This window comes from Notamacropus eugenii, chromosome 5 (genome assembly GCF_028372415.1).
Source record: "Notamacropus eugenii isolate mMacEug1 chromosome 5, mMacEug1.pri_v2, whole genome shotgun sequence".
Lineage (NCBI taxonomy): Eukaryota > Metazoa > Chordata > Mammalia > Diprotodontia > Macropodidae > Notamacropus > Notamacropus eugenii.
In genome coordinates this window covers 343,758,668-343,780,868 of record NC_092876.1, presented here as the reverse complement: position 1 = coordinate 343,780,868, position 22,201 = coordinate 343,758,668, and the positions used below count along the sequence as shown (strand labels likewise).

General features: G+C 38.1%; 1 protein-coding gene across 14 annotated transcripts in view; it reads left to right on the top strand.

Annotated features, from left to right (window-relative positions):
- GOLGB1 (golgin B1) overlaps positions 1–22,201 on the top strand; it is a 76,102-nt gene that overhangs the window by 51,950 nt on the left and 1,951 nt on the right. For 12 of the 14 annotated variants that reach the window (XM_072613838.1, XM_072613844.1, XM_072613842.1 and 9 more), the window contains 6 exons: positions 11,105–11,283; positions 15,985–16,150; positions 16,339–16,479; positions 17,968–18,126; positions 18,797–18,894; positions 21,325–21,459. In XM_072613838.1, the coding sequence (XP_072469939.1) occupies positions 11,105–11,283; positions 15,985–16,150; positions 16,339–16,479; positions 17,968–18,126; positions 18,797–18,894; positions 21,325–21,459 (878 nt within the window). The remainder of the gene's footprint in view (positions 1–11,104; positions 11,284–15,984; positions 16,151–16,338; positions 16,480–17,967; positions 18,127–18,796; positions 18,895–21,324; positions 21,460–22,201) is intronic. The other 2 variants (XM_072613845.1, XM_072613836.1) reach the window with 1 other exon arrangement.

Sequence of the window (22,201 nt, the reverse complement as noted above, 5' to 3'; positions counted from 1 at the left end):
AAACTACACTAAGACTTTGGGGATGTGCTGTATAAGGAACTGATTCAAATTTGCAAGAACAATTTGAGCCATTCTGTAATTGATATATGGTCAGAGGATGTAGACAGGCAGTTCTCAAAGGAAGAAACTCAAACTGTTGATAGCCGTATGAAAAAAGCTGCTCCAAATCACTAATAATTAGAGAAATACAAATTAAAGCAGTTGTGACGTTCCACTTCACAGCATCAAATTGGGAAAGCTGACAAGAAAAGGAAAATGACAAAAGTTTCAAGGGCTATCTGAAAACAGATACCTTAATGTACTGTTGGTGAAGTTGTGAATTGATCTAACCATTGAGGGAAGCAATTTGCAATTATGTACCCAAAGTTACTAAACTGTACATATCCTTTAATCCAATGATGCCATTATTAAATTTAAGCCCCAAAGAGCTTTTAAAAATAAGAGGAAAACATCCTATGTATACAAAAAAGTTATCTTTATTTTTCCTAAAACATAGTGTTGAGACTTTAAAATAGTACTTCAGATGTTGACTTTGACAAGGTTGGAATATTATAGAACTGTTTTCTTTTTCTAGCTAGGTATTATGCCTCTCAATGCAGTGTAATTTTCTTTTTGACTGCCATATCATTTTGTTGATTCTTACTGAGTTTGCATTACAGTAAAAACTATATATCTTTTTCACAGGAACCCTTGTTTAGCTATGCATACCTCCCTTCAACTTAGTTTTGAAGTTGATTTTTCTCAGATCTAATTATAGGAGTTTATATTTATCTCTCTTAGTTTTATCTTATTCCATTTCCCTCATTGTTCTAGACTGTTAAGATGTTTTTGGATCCTGATTTTGTCTTATAGTGTGTTTGCTGTCCTTCGTAGCTTTGTATGGTCTTTAAATTTGACAAGTATGGCTTTGTTCAAGTCTTATAAAAACATTTAATAGCACAGCCCCTAAGGAAAGATGCCTGGGCACTCCATTAGATACTTCCCTCCAATTTGACATCAACCCTGTGATGAATACTCTTGAGAATCTAGTCATTTAACTAGTTCTAAATCCACTTAACTGTATATATCATTTATCCTGTCTCTCTCCATTATTGCCCATGGGGATGAAAGAAAACACTGTCAAATGCTTTGTGGAAATCTCAGAATCCTGGGTGTAATCTAATAATATTGATATGACATTTTAAGATTTGCGAAGTGTTTTATCTATCTCGTTTGATTGTGTATAGCAAAAGTGTCAATTACTGCCCTACATCCCCTATTGCAGCCCAAGTCAGGTTTAATTGTAATTGGGAAATATTTTTTAAAATAAATTAAACTACAATGGAACATAGATAATATTGTGGTTTTATAAGTCAGTATGTGATCCTGTTTTAATCTGAGTTTGACACTACTGATCTACAACATAGCTTCATCAAAAGGAGGTCCTGCCAGATTATTTTTTTTTTGAAAAGGCAGTTGCCTTACATCATGAATTTTTAGATGAAGTCACTTTTTTCCAAAGTTCCTATCATTTCTACCCTTTGTTAATCGGAATTGAGTATAAAATTGCTTTCTCCTCCTTTTGAAGCAATAAACTGCTATTAAGGCAAATCACAAAACTGCTCCGTTCTGCTTGAATGAGCCCTTTACCAGACATTTGGAATCCCCAGTAATACCATACTTCCATGTCAAAACTTGTGATCTGCTTCCCAGACTCCACATCCATTTCCTCCTGCCAGTCTGGTAGCTTCATGACAATATTACTTCTCTTTTTTCTTCTTTTGATCTTCTGCAACTTCACCATGTTTCTCCCATCAGGGAGATGTGAAAGTATCCTCTTAATAAGTGATATTAACTTAGCAATCCTTTTAATCTGTTCTGTTCCTTTTAAATAAGTTATTTCCTTCCAGAACAGTATTCCAGTTATGAGTCTAATAATCCTATCAAGTCCATGAGAATAAATTTCTCTCCCTCTTTAGGTTTGGTATTTTGTATATTTGAAGATATCTATGGTTATGGATTTTATTTCTGGGTTTTTTCTGAGGTATCATGTCCTATGAATGAATTAGAGATTTGTTGTTCTGATATTTTTCTTCCAACATTGCTACTGTTTATGGTACTACTCCTATCACATTTCTCTTACCCTGTCCCTTTTCAACTTAAAACCCTTTTTATTAGATTTTTCAACATACTAAGAAAATATATTTTTTAACTAATCCTTGTTAAATAAGCTCAATTCCTGTCCATGATCCCTGTATTTTAAACCATGGTTCAGAAATCCAAATCCTGCTTCCCAAGTCTGCTTTGTCCCCGCCTTCAATTGGCAATAATGATGAAAGCACCACTGTCTTCTGAGGTCATAAGTATTTTTCCTAGACTTCATAATTCTTAGCAATGCTTTCTAGTTTCCTTCTAGTGTCATCGTTTGTCCTTGTATGTATCACCATGAGGTTTGACATGTTTGACAGGCAACTGTAGGCACCATCTGCTGTGTTTTGGATACGTGCTCCTTGAAAATGGTAGCTCTTTTTGCTGTTGATGTCAGCATAAGCTTATGAGTAAATAGCTACCTCAGTATCCCTCCTCACTAAATAGTTCTACTTTGTATTATTCTGACTATTACTGGATGATTTCTCACATGATATTATCAATTTATCCATATCCTCATTCTTTGGAGCAGAAGAAACTTATTGTCCCGTTCCTCCCTTTACAGAAATGAAAATGAAAAAGCATTTATTATGTGTTTGCTATATGTAAAGCATTGTGCTTAGCTGTAGGGACACAAATATAAAAATGGGACTGTCCCTTCTTTCAAGTTGATCACTTTCAACATATATGGAAAGTTTCAGCTTCAAGGCAAAAAGGCCTCATGGTCTTTAGGATTCATTGGCAAAGCAGATGCATCTTTAATGTCATTTCCACTGATTAAGCAATGTGTCTTCCTGATATTGAACTATTTAGAGTGCCAAGGATTTAGTCCTTTTAACCTAATTGTAAGAATTTCCATTTATCCTTATTAAATTCCATCTATTACATTTTGCCCCATGAGATGTACCCTTTTGCAATCATGTTGGATCCTGACTGCTGTCTAAGGTTTTGATTGTCTTTATCAGCTTAATGTGACCTGTGCATTTCATAAATGTGCCATAAAAGGTCTTTTTCCCCCAGTTCTCTGTATATTTTAGAAATGAGGCCTTTATCAGAAACACATTAAAAATTGTTTCTCAGCTTTCTAGTTTCCTTCTAATCTTGATTGCATTGGTTTTGTTTGTGCAAAACCTTTTCAATTTAATCAGAATTATCCATTTTGAATTTCATAATGTTCTCTATCTCTTGTTTGTTCATAAATTCTTCCCTTCTCCATAGATCTCACAGGTAAACTATTTCTTACTCTCCTAATTTACTTTTGGTACTGCTCTTTATATCTAAATCATGTACCCATTTCGGCCTTATCTTGGTATAGAGATATTGGTCTGTGCCTACTTTCTGGAAAGATTTTTGTTTTGAAGGGGGGCGGGCAGGGATTAGGAAAGAAATAGCATAGTGATAGAGATGCAAAAAAGAAAAGAATGATGAGAACGTTAGTGAAGCATTTTAAAATGCACAGAAGAGAGCAGAAAGAAGAGGGAAACAGACAAATAGGACACCTTTGGAATTAATATTTTGGATTTATTATATAATTTTTAAAAACCCAAGTTATTCGTAATGGATATTCATGATTTCATGTTCAGTCCTCTTTTTTAGTTCTTTATTTATGCTTGTGTTGTTCTTTGCAAGGAACAGAATAATTTAAAATTTTTTTTAAATAAAAAATATTAGTAAATTGACTAGGCCAGAACTGCAAAGCAGTATTATAACATTTGCAGTGTTGCTAGAAAGCCATTCTAAATGAAATTGACTCCAGTGGGGGAAAAATATCAGTTTAACGCCTTTGTTGCTTTGGAATCTTAATTACTACTTGGAAAGTTTTTTTAATAAAGCAGTAAGTGAAGGGAAATGGGATCTATGAAAGAAGTTGGCACATTTGATCTCACAGGTAACTTCTTGGCATATCTGTTGGCTGCATATTTCTTACATGCTTCAAGAAGTTCTTGGCAGGTGCTGTAGTCCAGGGATTTGAGATTTGAATGACTATGCAGTTAAATTGTTGTATAAATTATAAGGAACATGTGGCACTGCAAGACTTAAAATACTGCAGAGAGTAGAAAGCTCAAAACACTGTGTTTTCTTTCAGTAAATTGTAAGGTAAAGTCATATTATTAGATTGTAAGCTTTTGGTAGGTAAAGATTGTATCTTAATATTCTCCTCAACACTTGATGTGGTACTTCAGTAAATGTTCATTCATTTCAAAACAAAACCCAAATCTCACTCAGTAAGATTGGCCATATCTAAATCATCTTTTAAAAATATTGAACAGCTCAGTAATGAAGAACAGATGCCTAGATAGAGACTCCACTAAGGATCTTCTGAGTTGATATTGACCCATCAATAACTAATCTTTGGGTCTAACTATTTATTTGTTGTTTTTTTTTTTAAAGCAACCTGTTTATACCATCTAGGCCACATTTCTCCATCTGTTTTGTAAAGATAGAATGAAAAACCTTGTGAAATTCTTATGTCCTCTATACCTTTATTACAAGTATGCAGTAATGCAGACGAAAGCAAACAAAAACCAATTTACAAAGAGAAATCCAATTATATTTAGATTAGTTCCCCTTCCCTTTTTTTTTTCTTTTTCTCTTGATCTCCAGCTACTTTCTTGTAGTTCACTGTGTTCTAGGCTCTGTCTCCACTTGGAAGAAAAGACTAAATATATTTATTAGAGAGCAAATACAGGATAGAAGCTCCATGTAAGTAACATATAAATATGCATTTAGCAATATTTGTTGAATTGAAGGTACAAAAGTTAAACATAGGAACAGAGAATTTGATCCAAACATATAAGTCTGGTTGTCTAATTATAGCCGCCCATCTTATTTTCACTTTGCTCCTGATCTCCTGACATTTCCTTTTATTTCCATATCTGCTAAGCTAACTGATTCAACTTTAACAAATCACAAATACTCTTGCCACAGATTTTCTCTTTGCACAAAAGGAAATAGTATAGTTTATAAAAAAAGCTGTGACACAGAGAGCTAACTGGGCAAATTTAGGCAGAATTCATTTTAGGATAAATAAAAATTATAGAGGAGTAGGAATAACTTCATGTCTGCTTTAGCTGCTATTCAGCATGAATAGTAGGTCAGTTGTTCCAAATGTGTCAGCTCCAATTTGGGGATGATTTTTTTTTTTAAACTTTAAAAAGGTTAATTTATCTGCCTTCATATAATATATAGGAAATATTTGCTTGCTGGCCAGTTCACTCATCCATATTTTTTAGTGTCTCTTTTTAATTTCTTAAAAAGAAGAGAGTGAAAGGAGCTTCTGAAATTATGCTATTTCAATAAGAGCCAAGATTCAAAATCAGGACAGCTTTTAAAGGCCCTTGCTGGTCACTGTGACACAAAAATGAAAGACAGAATTTAAGCCAGCATAACAGGTCCTTCTCTGTGATTGCATCACTTTTCTTTGTAATTGTACTTTCTTTACTTTCATGTATTGTAGCTGCATGCGTGACAATTCCAAATTGAATTTGGCGTTAGAGAAGTAAGATTTTGAAACTGAATTAAAATGTGACACATACCAGAAGCTTGAAAATTCTACTTGCCAGGTTGATCCTGGTGAAAAAGAATATTTCCCTGTTTTGTAGATTCTTTTCTTTATCATTAGCAGTATAAGTCTAATGTCTAAACTGTAACCACACTCTATGTCAGCCTAAATCTCACTTTTAATTATACTTTGGTGTGTATCCATAGATTTCATGGGGATGTTGTAGAGTATATATCCTCTTCCTCCAAGTAGGTTTCAACCCGTTTACATCTTGCATGTATCTTTAGTCAAAACTTTAATATGTAAAGTTTCTTCAGTAATAAATAACAGACATTTGTTGAGTATTTGCTGTACACTCAGCTGTGTATCGTTGGGCATACGAAGGCAAATGGGATATAGTCCCTATCTTCAAAGAGTTTAAAAGTTAATCAAGAACATAAGAAATACACATATATAACACTGATAGAAATTAGAACATGGTAAGTGCATAGGTAAGAGAAAAACAAATGCAATGAGAGTTCAGAGTTTTTCAGAATTTCTTCATTTGCCAAAGCATGGTGGGCCCTGAAGTCTTGATTCTGTATTTGTAATATTTCTCGTATCTGTCCTTTTCCTGTTGTCAGTGCTCCTGCCCTAGTATAATCCTCTTATCACCTAATATTCAAACTAGTACAGTAACTTCTCCTAACAAATCTCTCTGAATCTAGTGTCTTCCCTCTATATCCATCCTTCGCACCAGACTGTATCAGTCTACATAGAATACCACTTTTGTCATAGAATGCCAAATAAATGCCATTTACCTGCTCATAAAACTTTTGTTAACTTTTTACTTCCTAAAAGATGTAGTTCCTTAGCCTTATAATCAAGCCTTGCAGTTTTGTCCCAGACTTACCTCTCCTTATCAGACATACTGATCTTCTCAATCAGTCATTTTTCAGGTGTATCTGACTCTTCATGACCCTATTTGGTTTTTTTTTTTTTTGCAAAGCTATTGGAGTGGTTTCCCATTTCCATCTCCAGCTCATTTTACAGGTAAATGATTTGCCCAGGATCACACAGCTAGTGTTTGAAGCCAGATTTGAACTCAGGAATATGAGTCTGACTCCAGGCCTGGCACTCTTTATCTACTGCCCCACCTAGCTGAGATGTATGGAATGTTCAAGGTGTAGCACCTCTGTGAAGGCTTGGTGAGCCCTTTTCAGGGCTGCTCATCTATTTTGGTGTCCACTTGGCACTCAACTCTCACCTTTTGGGCAAGGAAGCTGTAGCATGTACAGCAGCCACACCCTGGCAAACTATCTTGACAGTTGGGCTAAAGCAGGTCTCAAACTCATTGGGAAATTGGGGGAGGAGTTGGTGTCTACCCCAAGCATATGAAGATCTTCCCTTGGTGGAATGGACAGATGAGAAAAATTTTGTTCCAGGGGCCATGAATGAAGATGGCTGAAGCAGGTACTGTGGAGTACTTACAACTTAGGCATGGAAGATGCCAAGGTTATCCACTGCACCCCAGGCCGTTGCCAGTAATCTTGACTTTTATCTTGCCATTGGACTTTCATGACTCTGGAAGAGAGATTGATGCTGATGACTTTGTGCAACTCGGCATCATTTAAATCCATTTCACCCACAAGTTAAGAAATCACGCTGTGATATCATCGCTTCTCTTTGAAAATGAACAATAACAACCCGTCTTTTCAGATATGCCTTGCACACATGATTCCACCCCATTAGAATGCACTTCTGTTTTTTCTGTTTGTCTGATTCTTACCCATCCTTCAAAACATAGCCTCAAGACCTTCTTTTGTGAAGTTCCTCCTTATCACCCCAGGCCATAGTGATCCCCTTTTCTCCTAAAACTCCTGAAGTACTTATTTTCACCCAGTTGCCACTTAATTATATTCAGTTTTGTCTTATTATATTTTTATATGTGTGCAGTATTGCTTCTTAGTGTGAAGTTTCTTGAGAATAGGAACCATTTTCTCTTGCTTCCCCCCCATCCCCACCAAGCTACTAATATGATTTTTACAAATAGCAGATGTTTCACTTTTGTGTACCCTACAAAAGTCCTTCATTTTTTCATGGTGGTGTGGAGATTTAGGTTCCAGTGGAACCAAGCTTTAGCCATTCTACCAAGCTGTAAAAGTTTCAAATATAATACCTGTAACATCCTGTGTGTGCTAGCTGATGACCAGCTTAACTAAATGTGGAGAGGTTCATCACCAGTGGGTTGACCACAAGGTACTGAATTCTTTGGCTCTGGTAACCCATAAAATACAGCTCTGTGCTTCCGCAGTGATGGTAGGAGAGTGGTAGAAAAGAAAACAGCATAATTCTTGGTATTCTAAATGTTAAATGTATGATTCTTATCCAGCCATCAAGTGGACGTGCTGCATGATATGAATGACATCCTAGCAAGATTAAATTAGAGGACATAAATACATTCAAAGGATGGCTTAGAGAGAAGCAAATAAAGGTGATAGAGTTGATTTTACCATGTGCACAAAGGCAAGGAGGAACATCATTTCATGGGGCACTTGATCATCTTGTCTATTTTTTATATTTAATTTATTTGTTTTCAGTTTTCAACATTTCACTTCCATAAGTTTTAAATTTTCTTCCCCTCCATCTCCAAGATGGAATGCAATCTGATATGGACTCTACACATCCATTCCTATTAAACACATTTTCACATTAGTCATGTTGCATAGAAAAATTATAATGAATGGGAGAAACCATGAGAAAGAAAATAGAAGAGAAAAGAGTGCTTCGCTCTGCAATCCAACTCCATAGTTCTTTCTCTGGATGTGGATGGCATTTTCCATCATGATTCCTTTGGAAAACTTTTTAGGTCCTTGTATGCTAAGAAGGGCTAAGTCTATCAAAATCTGTCCTTACACACCTTGGCTGTTACTGTATACAATGTTCTTCTGGTTCTGCTTACTTCACTCAGCATCTGTTCATTAAAGTCCAGGTTTTCCTGCAGTTTACCTGCCCATCATTTCTTATAGCTCAGTAGTATTCCGTTACATTCATATACACAACTTGTTCAGCCTTTCCACAGTTGATGGGCATCCCCTCAATTTCCAGTTTTTGGCCACCACAAAAGGAGCTACTATAAATATTTGTTTACATGTGGGTCTTTTCTCCATTTTTATGATTTCTTTGGGATACAACCCTAGAAGCAATATTGCTGGGTCAAAGGGTATACACATTTTTATAGCCCTTTGGACATAGTTCCCAAATTGCTCTTCAGAATGGTTGGATCAGCACATTGCTCCACTAGTAGTGAATTAGTTTTCCCGCATCTCCAACATTTATCATTTTCCTGTTTTGTCATGTCAGCCAATCTGAGAGGTGTGATGTGGTACCTCAGAGTTGTTTTGATTTGCATCAATAGTGATTTAGAGTGTTTTTTCATATGACTATAGATAGCTATAATTTCTTCCTGTGAAAACTGCCTTTTCATATTCTTTGACCATTTATCAATTGGGGACCTGTATTCTTGTAAATTTGACTATGTATTTTAGAAATGAGGCCTTTATCACAGACACTAGTTGTAAAAATTCTTTCCCAGTTTTCTGCTTTTCTTCTAATCTTGGTTGCATCTTGGTTTGCAAAAGTGCAAAAACTTTTCAATTTAGTGTAATCAAAATTATCCATTTTGTATTTCATAATGTTCTCTATCTCTTTGTTTAGTCATAAATTCCTCCATTCTTCATAAATCTGACAGAAAAACTATTTCCTGCTCCCTTAATTTGTTTATAGTATCAGCCTTTATACCTAGATCCTATATCCATTTGGACTTTATCCTGGTACAGGGTGTCAGATGTTAGTTCATCTTGTCTTAAAGTACATATAATGAATATAAGCAAAAAACCTCCCATTGAAAATAATTATAATTATGTACTAAGATCTGTTGCAGAGGATGAAGAATAGAAAAAATTCTTTAAAGACAAAATCCTCCAAGCTAAATCAACCATATACCTTGATATTTGATGACTTCCATTTGAAGGTGGGCCCAGAGGAGAGTAATTAAAATATTTTGGAAAATGTGATTTAGATATTTATAAGAAATAAAAACAACCAAAGCCATTTAGACTAAATAGGCATCTTATGCCTCTGTATCTGGAATACTATCTTTACAAAGAGAGTAAAAGACACTGGTCATGAAGTCACCAAGCAACATCATGCACACAAAAATATGAAACTGATTAAATCTTAACAAGAAACGACTGGTTACAAATATAGGAGTCATTTTAGAATCATCTGTCTATGAGCAGTCCTACCACCTGGTTGCTAGAAATCAGGTAAGAATCAGTGCTAAATTAGAGAAATGTATAAAGATGAGAAGGAATTGTGTACAGTTGCCTAAACTTCAAACCATGCTGTTTAGATGAACTGTTGATGCCAAAAAATGGGAAATGAATAAAGGAATAATTATTATAGATCACATTGAGATAGTGCTTTAAGGTAACCAAGAGATTTTAAGTATATTATTACGTTTGATCCCCATAACAACCAAAAGATAGGTGCACTTGTTAGCCCCATTTTACAGATGAGAAAATTGAGTCCTGTGGAAGTTAAGTTAATTTGCCTGTTATATAACCAATATAAATGCCTTAGACAGGATTTTAATTTTAATGCTTCCAAGTCCAGAATTCTTTCCACTGTATTATGCTGTCTCTCTAAGCCAAGGGGCAACATTTGTTGAGAACATACACATCTGAAAAGACAGTGATCATCACTATTCATATAAATAAACTATACTTAACTGATATAAAGGATTGACCACAAAGAATAGGCCAAGGGACTCCAGCAGTTTTCCTAGCTAGCAAATACTAGACCTCCTGGCTAAGCAGATAGGTCAATACTGATCTTTATTTTGGCTTTTTTTCAGGGATCAGGAAATCACTGGGATGGGGATAGCTATGGCAAAATCTTTGTTTAGGTCTGGATACTTAACACTCCTCAGAGTGGTTTGCAGTGTTTTGGTGAAGCCTCTAGAATCAGTTTACCACTTTAGTGGCAATCTGGATTTGCTTGAAATAGTTTTTCTTGAGTAGTCCAAGTAGAAAAGTAACAAAAGGGCAGTTGCCATTTCTCTCAGCCTCTGAAAAACCTTGGGGTGCCTTTATGGCTCCTAAATTGATGCTCAAAACTGTGGCTCTAGAGTCATTTCAGGATTTGGGTTCCAGGAGTTTGTGAGGAGGAGGTCCAGGAAGAGGTAGATAATAGAGGGTGAGATGTAGTATATGGGAAAATGACTCATTGGCTGTGACAGCAGACCATGTGATGATAGCTTAACTTCATTTATTTCATTTTGGTGTCTGAAGCAATGAAATCTATTAGATGACCTCTTTTTGACTCTCCTCTTTAATTTACCCAGATGGATAAAGTTGGACTGTTAATTGTTACTGGTTTGCATTGGGAATGGTAAATTGATGCCTGACTCTATTACATTTCCTTTGCTTAAAGCTGAAAGAGTTAAAGAATCTACAGCAGCAGTACCTGCAGATTAACCAAGAGAACACTGAACTCCGTCCACTGAAGGATCAACTTCAGGAGTGTCAGGAACAGACAAATAAGTATCAGTCTCTCCAAGAACAACTGAAGCAGGAAAACCTCTCTTTTCAACAGGAGTTGCAACACCTCAGGTAAAGTAATTTTCCTCTTAACGAGAAGAGTTAATTTTGTGCTCCTCCACATACACCCAAATGATCTTTCTTTGTTGTAAATCCATTAGTAATTGTTTGATATTATGTGCATGTAAGGAAAAAAGGAATGTGTCCCCACTGGTCCTTTCTTAATCTCATTTCTAACAAAGCCCATCAGAACAAGAGAAATCCAGAAACAAAATGACCCTATCAATACCTTGTGAAAATTACTTGTTTTTGTTGGACACTCACACATTTAGTTTGAGATGGTGAACATGTCATGGAAGTGATGTTCCTGGATGGACTTTAAGCAAACTTTACAAAGTGAATGTTTTCTGATGTGAATTTTTACCAGGAGATATTTTATTCCAAGAAACACACCAGCTTGTACAAAAAATAATGTACCAACCTCTTGAGTTTCCTTAGATAACTGAAAACAAGTCTTTCACTGAAAGATGCAAGTCCAAAGTTGAGATTTAGATCCGCTTGAAGAGTTGCACTTAAAATGGCAGAGGGAATTTTTCCTGGGAACCCACCTGTCTCTGACTTCTTGTTTTAAGTGAACTTTAGTGACTCCCATGTCGTTCCCCTGTGACTGTATTATTTTCTTTTGTCCCCAACTGTGAGATTTTTGTCCATTGATATCTGCTTATTTTCCCACCAGGATCTGTGTGGTGCTTTAAGAGATTAGATCATTCTCATGATAGTCTTTCATGTCCAGCTCTGAATTTCTTGGTCTACACAGATCAGAGTAGAGAATAATATGGGGAACATACCAAGTCATTCTTTTGTTGTCTCCCCAGTTACCTTAAGTGTCCCTTCAACTAGAGTAGGGTTTCTTAAACTTTTTTCACTTGTGACTCCTTTTCGCCTGAGAAATTTTTGTGTGACCCTAGGTATATATAGGTATGTAAAATAGGTGTACAAATCAAACATTTACTGATAATAAATCATAACAAAATTTATTTTAAAACAATTCTTTGGCATACATATAATTTTATCATTTATTAAAGACTAAAGCAAATTTGCATACTAAAGATATGAATGTGCTTGTTTATTTTTACATAAAGAATTAAATCTTGGCAAAATCTTTGGTACTGCAAGATGTAGAGGATCGTCAGCATCTTTCAGAGTTAATCAGTAATTTGATTTTATAATCATCAGTGCCGAGAACACTGCTTTGCATATATAAATAGTGCAAAATAGCATAAGAATGTTTAGGACCATTTCAGAAATTGTTGGAAATTCTGTCCTAATCCCAAGCCAAAATTCATTTAATACTTTTGTATGCAAAGTAAAAACACCGCAATTCATAACATACAATAGTCTCAAATCTGAACCAAGGTGTTTCTGGCAGCATTCTTTGGCATTGTGTGGAATGATGGCACGCATGGTGCAAAGTGTGCCTGCTGTGTGTTCAGAACCAAGGCTTAGTGAAGTTGCTCCATGCAGCATGGGCAAGCACTGCCAAAAACACCTCGGATTCATTAAGCATTTGATTTTGAATTAATTTTTGGTCATTGCACGTTCAGAAACCTTTTAGTGTTGCCAAATTTTCCATGACCCCCACATTTGGTTACATGACCCCATATGGGTTCGCGACCCACAGTTTAAGAAGCACTGAACTAGAGAACTTCAGGGCTGGGCCAGCTAGGGAAGATGTGAGGTCATGTTCAAACCAATAGTAATAGTCCTCTTTTTTTTCCTTAAAAAGACCTGGAAATCTTTGTGTGTGTGTGTGTGTGTGTGTGTGTGTGTGTGTGTGCGCGCGCGCGCGCGCGCGCGCGCGCGTGTGTGTGTGTGTGTGTGTGTGTGTGCGCGTGTGCATGTGCATGTACGTGTGTGTGTTTAGCTATTTAGGGAAGAAGAGCTGACAGACTAGAAGAAGCAGCCATCCCTGTCTACTGGCTTTTCCCTTTCTCTTCTCTGGCCCAGGCCCTCAGACTTTGGAGCTAAACATAAATAGCACAGCTCTTTAGTCATGTGCTTCTAAGACTGCTTCCTTCTCTCCTCCATAATGATTCCCAAATTATGATTTTCTCTGATTCAGAGAAGTTAGAGCTGCTTATTGCGTCAGACTTCTGATAATCCCCTTCCCAAGGGCAGCTTCAGAAGAGTGCTAGATTTGGAGTCAGAGGACCTGAAGGGAAGTCCCTTTGCAATTTATGAGCTGTGTGACTGTGGACAAATCACTTAAGCTTTCTGGCCTCCAGTTTCCTCATGGTATAATGGAAGGAGCATTGGCTTCAGAATTAGAAGACCTGGGTTCAGATTCTACCTTTGCCACTTACTAATTGTGTGACCATGGATAAATCCCCTAATCTCCCTGGTCTTCAAGTTTTCTCCTCTGTGAAAGGAGTGGCTTGGATATTTGATCCTATGATCTGTCAAATGAAGGACTTGGGCTGGAAAGAGGTTTTTTTCAGTTCTTTTGTTCCTCTAAGCCTGATTCCGTGAATCTATCACTAGCCTCTCTCCTCATTGGTTATGGCTCATGATTTCCCTGATTTTCTCTCATCAAGTTCTATGGTCCTTATATCTTTAGCAGAGAGAAACGTAACAAAATTAGTTAAAACCCTGTTTGGTTTTGGTTCTCAGTTTTTTACCTCCGTCTTTAAAGCTGAGATATATATATGCTTGTGTGTTAAGAAGTGTAGTTTAGAAGAGTTATACTAAATGTCTAGAAGAAAGAAAAGGATAAAAGCAAAAATAATTCAAGAAAAGCTTCCCATGAATGGCAGCTCGGTGCTGTAGTATATAGACTGCTGGTCCTGAAATCAGGAAGACCTGAGTTTAAATCTAGCCTCTGACACTTATTAACTGTATGACCCTGGGCAAGTCATTTGGACAGTGTCTGCCTCAATTTCCTCAGCTATAAAATGGGGATAATAATAGCCCATACCTTTCAGGATTGTAGTGAGTATCAAGTGAGATAACATTTATAAAGTACTTGGCCTAATGTCTAGCACATAACTATATAAATGGTAGCTATTATTGTCATGATTAGAAGATTTGATATTATTGGAAATAAGGGAGTTCTGGTTTTATTTGGCATATGTTTTTCAGAGTATAAGATTTAGGGCTGGAGAAAAGTGGCAGAGAGGCAAAGTTAGAGAGACAGAGCATTGAGTAAGCAGTTACTATGTGTCAGGCAATATGCTAAGCACTAGGGCTACAAATACAAGCAAGCAAGACAGTTCCTACTCTCTAAGAACTTGTGTTCTTTTTTTATTTAAAAAAAATTTAATTTTATAAGCATTTTCTCTTTATTCCCCCAATTGAACTAGTAAAAAAGAAAAAGAAACCTTTCATAACAAATATGCATAGTCCAGCAAAACAAGTTCCCACGTTGACCATTTCCAAAAATGTGTGTCTCATTCTGCTTTTGAAGTCCATCACCTCTTTGGCAGAAAGTGGATAGTGTGCTTCTTCTTCAGTCCTCTGGACTCATGGTTATTATTACATAGACCAGAGTTCTTCTTTTTTTATATTATTTTTCATCATGAAATGTTCTAGTTCTGCTTTGTTTACTTTTAAGTTCATACAGGTCTTCTAGGTCGCTCTGAAACCATCCATTTCATCGTTTCATGTGGTGCAGTAATATTTCATTATGTTCATATGCCATAATTTGTTTAGCCATTTCTCAGCAGATAGGAAGCCTGTTGACTTCTGGGGTTGTTTTTTTGTTTGGTTGGGTTTTTTTGTTTTGTTTTGTTTTTTTCACCATGACAAAAAGATGTGCTTTGAACATTTTTGTACACAGGTTAGAATTCCCACAAAATTGTTCTCCTGGATTTGGATGTACCAGTCCCCATTTTGCCACCTCAATCCAATAACCTTCCAACATTATGTCACAAGTTATGAGGATCTTTTCCTGGATAGAGTAACCTATGTACTTTGAAAAAAATTCTTGGCAACTTGCAGTTTCTTTCTCCCCTACTTTCCTTGATCTGTTGGTTTATTGTTTATCTCTTTGTTTTTAATATAGAAAAGACCAATCTTGTGTTCCAGACAATCTTTTTCAAATTAGTCCTGTTTGCAAAAGTTGATGTCAGTTGGTTAGAAGGTGATACTATCATCTTTTTATATGAAGAGAAATGCTATATATGTACGAGTCACTGCTAATGGAGCTTATATTAATGAGAGAATAGTGAATGAGCCAGTTTGAATTATCAACTGAAGAATTATAAAATACAATCTTATCAGAAATTGAGCAACCAGGAGAACTTAGCAGATTAGACTCAGCAAATATGTATTAAGCACGTACTATGTGCAGTGTATTTTGCTTGACAGTGGGGATATAAAGAAGAAACAGATGCTGCCCCTGCCTTGAAGAAGGTTATAATCTAATGGATGGGGATAAGATGAGATCATCTCTCTGTTGCATTTTGATATAGGTAGAGTTTGATTCTTTTGTCTTGGATGAGCCACCTGCAGAGTGTGATGCAAGAGCTCTCTACTACGGGAAGGAAGAATCTGCCAGGAGGGAAAATAAAAGTGATATCATAAGATACCTCTTTCAGTTCTCTGCTTTTCAGTCCAATTTAGCAAAAGACAAGTGGGATTTGGGATGTGGTAATAAGATTGGGGTTCCACTTAGTTATGATTGATACTAAGATTTAGTGAAAAGACACCAAGAATTTGGTACAAGTGAGTGTGTGAGGTGGACCTTCCCCTCTGACAATTTCCTATGCCTTCTAGAGTAGAGAAGAATACTTGGGAAATCCAGGAGAAGCGGGTTAGAGAGCAGTACCTGATGGCTCTCTCTGACAAGGAACAGCAGCTGAGCCACCTGCAGAGTCTGGTGCAAGAACTGAGGTCTACATCCCGCCGACCTTCTATTCTCTCAGAGCAATACCAAAGACAGGTAAGTTGGGTCCTGACTGACCCAAAGGGTGACTTGGAAAGCTTGTGCCTGGCAGGCCCCTAGGGGAAATTCTATTGTACACTGGCCTGAGGGCTAGTGTAATGATCACTCCCTGGAATGGTCAGTTGTTTCATAGGAGATTCAGCAGTCGGAATGAGGAGTGGATTTCCTAAGTGCTTCTCTCTCAGCAGGCATCCTCAGAAGTAGCAATTTCCCCAGAGACATCACAGGCCCTGGATTCTGAGATCAGGCTTCTCAAAGCCCAGCTTAATGATAGCTTGAAAGAAGTTCATCAGAAGGAGATGAGAATCCAGCAGCTGAACAGCAAGGTGAGTTTCTCTTCAGGCCTATGTTAGAACTGAAAGAAAGAGTGAGCAACATCAGGTTGGATTGAGATTCTATCTTTTAAGCATCTCTTTGGGGTAGGCAGAGTATCTTCTCTGAACCTTCTCTGAATCTGCATAATTATAGCACTAGAAATTCGTCCATTCTTTCTACCGCTTTTCACACTGGGAGACCTCTTAGGAAAGACAGGAGAGAAATTAGATGTGAAGAACCTCCCCAGTGGCTTTGTGTAGATACTTCCATCAAAGCTTCGCAGATACCAGTATTCCCAGTAAGTTGCATATACTCAAAAATATTTCTCCATATACCTTCTCTTAATCTAGTGCCCATTCGTTCAGGTTCCTTTCTACTTCCAGCAAGAAATTTACCTGGATTTGGGAAGGGGTAGCTTGTCAAGGAGAATCAGAAAACTAGAAAGTATTTTTTCCTTTCCATGAAGTGGCCTCACACACAAGAAACTGGTGTCTCAAAACTAGAGAGTGATGTGTTTTTGGACTTGGGGGCATTTTGCCAGATACTATACTGGGTATAGCAGATCCCCATCCCCCTTGGAAGATGCATACCCAGCTTCTCTGATTTTGGGACACTCTCTCCTCTGCTTCTCTCTGTAATCTGACTTGCTACTGCCAGGCTTTTCAGGGCAGGGTGATTATTCTGGTGGACTCAGGGCTTCTTGAGTCTTGTTGCCTGAAGGGGAACGTTTCCCATATATTTTCTAGAAGAAAGAGAGGAGGCAGGGCCAGCCCTAGACAAAATTAAAAGAAAGAGAAGTTTGTCTTTGGTGCCTTCTTATTGATTTTTCTCTCTTTTGCTTCTTCTGGAACCAACTGTGGAAGATGCATCTCCAGCCTTAATCCAGAGAATTTATTTGTCCTCTTAGGTGTGAAGATAAGGTTAAATAAGCTGGAATGTTAGCTTAGGTAGACTTGACTGATGTGGTTCTAGGGATTAGAACCCAATAGGTAGAAGTCATTGGGATTTCAGTGTAGTAGAAGAAAGAATTTTATAATGATGAGAACTGTCTGAAAATGGAATGAACTAACTTGGGATGTAGTAAATAGCCTTCAAGGAAGGTCCTTTCTAATTCACTTACTTGTATTCCTTATCTTTATGCAATATACATGTTAGTGTTTGTCTTATCTTCCTTTAGACTATGTGACTCCAGTATTTTCTATTTCCTCTGCATAGCAATAGTATAGGGTTTTGTGCAAAAAACCATTGTTAGTTCTAGGTGACAGCCCTTTGTCCAGCTCTGTGGAGTTAAGAGGTAAGAGAATGTAATGATTTCTTACATTTGGACCCAGGACAATGTACAGTCCAGTTTGTATACCCAAAGCAATATCTTTTTCTTGATCTTCAATAATGGGCAGTCTTTTAGAGATAAAGGTTTTCCATCAAAAGTACTGATACTCATGTTTGCATTTTGAGGAGTTCTCCGTGGGCTGGTGCTAACCTGATTTTCTTTGTTCCAGCTTTCTCAGATCTTTGAAGAAAAAAGTTCCCTTTCTATTCAGCTTCGTGGTAGCACTCATAGTCTCCGTGAAAGCCATCAGCGCTATAATGACCTTCTGAATCACTGCACAGGCTTAAAGAAACAGATACAGGAGATGCAACTCCTCAGCAAAGAAACGGTGAGCGACGGAGGAATAAAAAAGTGTTGTGAAGCTCAAGTCTCTTGGTCTAAAGATAAGAATTAAAGACAAGTGCTAAGTCCAAATACACTAATGATTGATAGAGACAGATTGAAGAGAATAGAAGAAAAGAGAAAGTGGTATTTGAGGGATAAGCAATAGATCTAAACTGTTAAATAGGGCAAGGGAATAGGGAAGATGGGATGTCTGAGATGATGGAAGTTGGTGCAAAAAGCAGGTAAAAGAATAAGAGTAAAAAACTGAGGCTTTGAAGATGCAGATACTAAGGTAATGGGCACTTGGCCAGCCCACAGGAAAGCAAGTAGGACCCAAAGGGCTTCAGGGAAGCCAGAGAGAACCAGAGGACCTCCCCCAGGAAAGCCATGGAGCATCACTGGGGGAAAGAGCTCAGCAGTAAACTGAAGAGAGATGAGAAAGTGGATTCCTGGGGTGACTGAATCAGGCTGAGAGTGGCTGGGCTAACTGCACTGGATAAGAGGAGTGTCTTGCTCTGTTTTTGGAGAGAAGTATGAGAAGAGAAAGTATCTTTTTCAGCTACCAAAAGGTGAATAAATGCCTCATTCCTGTAGGTGTTTTCCACCAATTCTCCTCATTCTTCCTAGCTAGTCGCTCTTTATTGGTTCTCTGTTTACTATCCTTGTTCTTCTAGGGGACACTCCCAACAGATGCTGCACCTGGGGCTCCTCAGGAAAAGAATGAGCCCCAGAGAGAGAGTGACGCTATGCATCTGAGAGAACTACAGCTCAGGTAAGTCTTCTCAACATGTAGCAGTCCTCAACATGTACTCCCGAGGCCTGTCCTACAGCCTGGAGAGCGCATAAACTGGGGATGGGTACACCAGCGTGCCTGTGTGCCCTTTTGTGCAGCTTATCCTAGTGCTTTGTGTCACCTTCTTGTCCTGCTTTACAGAGGGACATGATTGGCCGCTTCTAACGGAGAGCCAAGCAAGTAACTAAAAGTGAGGGGACCTGATGTACTGGAGGGTGGAACTAGGCTAATATGAAGATATTTAATAGGGATAAATACAACATCTGGCTTCCATCTGAGTTCATAAAGCTAACTGTCCAAGTATGGTAGGATGGGAGGGGCTTCGGCAGAGAAGTTCTTCTCCCTGCCTTACGTACTTTGTTTTTCTCCTCATGCGCCAAAAGATCAGAAGGGTGTGAAAGGGGCAGTCTGATATTTTAAAATCTGGAATAACAGCTTTGGTTATTCCTGCACAGATCTACCTATCTTGCCACAACATTAACTGAGGCTTAAAAAAGTTTGATGGTTTGCTGGGGCTTTGGTGGTTCTCCTATGTCTACAATGCCCTTCCTCCTTACTTTGTGAAAATCAGTGGCTTCCTTCAAGGTTCATCTTAGGTGGTATCTCTGCCATTGCAATTCAGTAAACACTAATTAGGTACCCACTATGTGTCAGACTTTGTGCCACTAGGGACACAAAGGCAAAAAGAAAACAGCAGCTACTACCTTCAGAGAACTTACTTTCGAGTGGGGAAAAAAATGTGCAGATCAGTAAATTTTAAAAAATATATGAAGTGATTTCTGGGAGAGGAGATTTGCAGTCTGTCAACAAATTGGGGTGAGGATCAAGAAGGACCTCATGAGGGAGAGGGCCTCTAAGCCTCACCAGCTGCTTCTCATAGGTAATGCCATCCAAACCCCATAGATCCCAATCATGATAGATGACATATGTGGAAAAATATTTTCTCATTTTCCTTCTGTTTGCTGTGCAAAGCTAATCCAAGACGCATTCCTTCAGATCCTCTCTATTTCCTGCCAGCTCAGCAGTTGAATCACCCAGAATGGCAAAGGGGGAGTTTCTCGAGGAGAGTCAGAAAGCTGGAAAGAGGACAGTGTCTGTTCACTCCCATCTGATGGGCTTATACATAGAATGCTGATGTCCCAGCTGGCTTCCCTCCCCTCATTGGCCTGCTATTGCCAGGTCTGCCAGGGCATGATGATTGGGGAAAAATGGAGGAAAGGTCATTGAGCTTCTTGGAAATAATGGATTCATTGCTTTCCCTGATTTTCCCAGGTGTTAGCATACTCTCCCTCCTCTACTTATTTGTATGCATGTTATATCCCTCCAGTGTATCCCTCCATAAGTTCCCTGAATTCAAGACTATTTTATTTTTGGTTTTGTATCCCCACATATATGAAAGTGTATACTATCACAATCCTTTGCAAATAGTAGGTGTTTAGTTAAATGTTTAGTGAATTGAATTTTGAATGTGGAGCATTCTTATTTTGCTGGAATGAATAACTTTCCCGTAACATGCTGTTAAACTGTAGGAATCCCATAATGAATGATTTCCCAAATGCTCAGAGAGTAATATAGTAAGGGGACAGCTAGGTGGCGCTGTGGATAGAGTGCCAGGTCTGGATTCAGTCAGGAAGTCTCCTACTCTGGAGTTCAAATCTGGCCTCAGTCTCACTAACTGTTAGCCTGAAAAATCATTTAGCCCTATTTGCCTCATCTGTAAAATGATCTAGAGAAAGAAATGGCAAACTAGTCCAGTATAAGAGTCAGACATGGCTGAAGCGACTCAGTAGCAACAATGTAGCAGTATGGATTGAGTGTGGAGCCTCATGGCATTTGGTTTAATAAGTGTTGGGCTTCATATTTGTGTTCAGAATTAAATAATACCTATGAATAAACAAGAGGCAGCTAGCTCGGTCAGTGGATAGAGTGCTGGGCCTGCAATTAAGAAGACTTGAGTTCAGATCTGGCCTCAGACACATACTGGCTGTGTGACCCTGGGCAAGTCACTTAACCCTGCTTGCCTTAATCCACTGGAGAAGAAATTGTCAAACCATCTGGTACCTTTGTCAAGAAAACCCCATGGACAGTATGGTCCATGAAGTCACAAAGAGTCAGATACAACTGAATGAACATTGAATAAATATCATATATGAAAGTAATTCAAGAACATCATGTGAATGCAAGGAATTCAACAATCTTTTAACACATTTTATATAGTTATCATTACACAGTCTATCTAGTGTTTATATGTTTGTGTATATTCATGTGTTTGTTCCATCTTCCCTGTATTTGTATGTTTCAGGGCCTGCATCTCCTTTTATGTTTGTTAGCTCCCAAAGCACATAGTACAGGGCTCTGGGCATAATGGTCATTCAGCCTTTAATGACTTCATTTCCCCTCATGCTGCAGGTTTTCTGAGGCTCAGCAAGAGCAATGTAACACTAGACAGGAGGTGAGCCACTTAAAGAAATTGCTGGAAGAGGAACGGGATCACCGGCTGGCTGCCGAGGAAGCCCTCTCTGCTGCTCAGGAGGAGATTAGGAGGTAAAGTGTTGATGGAGAGAATTCATTTCTGAAAGCCAGGAAGAGTTGGTGTTTGGCGTGGTCCTACAGGGGGCGTTCTCTTTGGGGGATACAGGCTGTCCCTGCTTTTAGACACAAAACCTGTCTGCATTCTGAATCTTTAAGCCAGCTTTTGCCACACTGTGAAGTTCTGGCTGCACCTATACACTAATAACCCTTGCCTAGGGAGATATTTTTACCATCATCAGGGAAGCCATCAAATTCTAAATCTTTGATAGGCAGTGGCTAAAAGTGTTGACTACCAAAGAACTTCACAGAAGTCTCTTCTTAGTTGCTTCTGCCTCTTTGTTAAATTAAACCACTTTGTAGGTGGCTGGGTGGTGCAGTGGATAGAGCAGGGAGCCTGGAGTCAGGAAGAACTAAGTTCACATCTGGACTCAGACACTAGCTGTGTGTGATCTTGGGCAAATCTGTTTGCCTCAGTTTTCTCAGCTGTAAAATGGGGATCATAATAGCACCTACCTTCCAGGATGAAATTGCATTTCTGAAGCACTTAGCACAGTCCCCAGTATATAGTAGGCACTTAATAAACACTTTTTTCTTCCTTTCTCTGCTTACTACTGCAGAGGCAGCTTTGGGTTCCTCGTGCTTGGCAACAACCCTAGAGGTTATACAAGATGACTCTAAAATGTCTCACTTACTTTGTTTGTTTAGCCTCACTGGTTTCATCTTCTGAACCAAATGTCAAGCAGATTTTTGTATG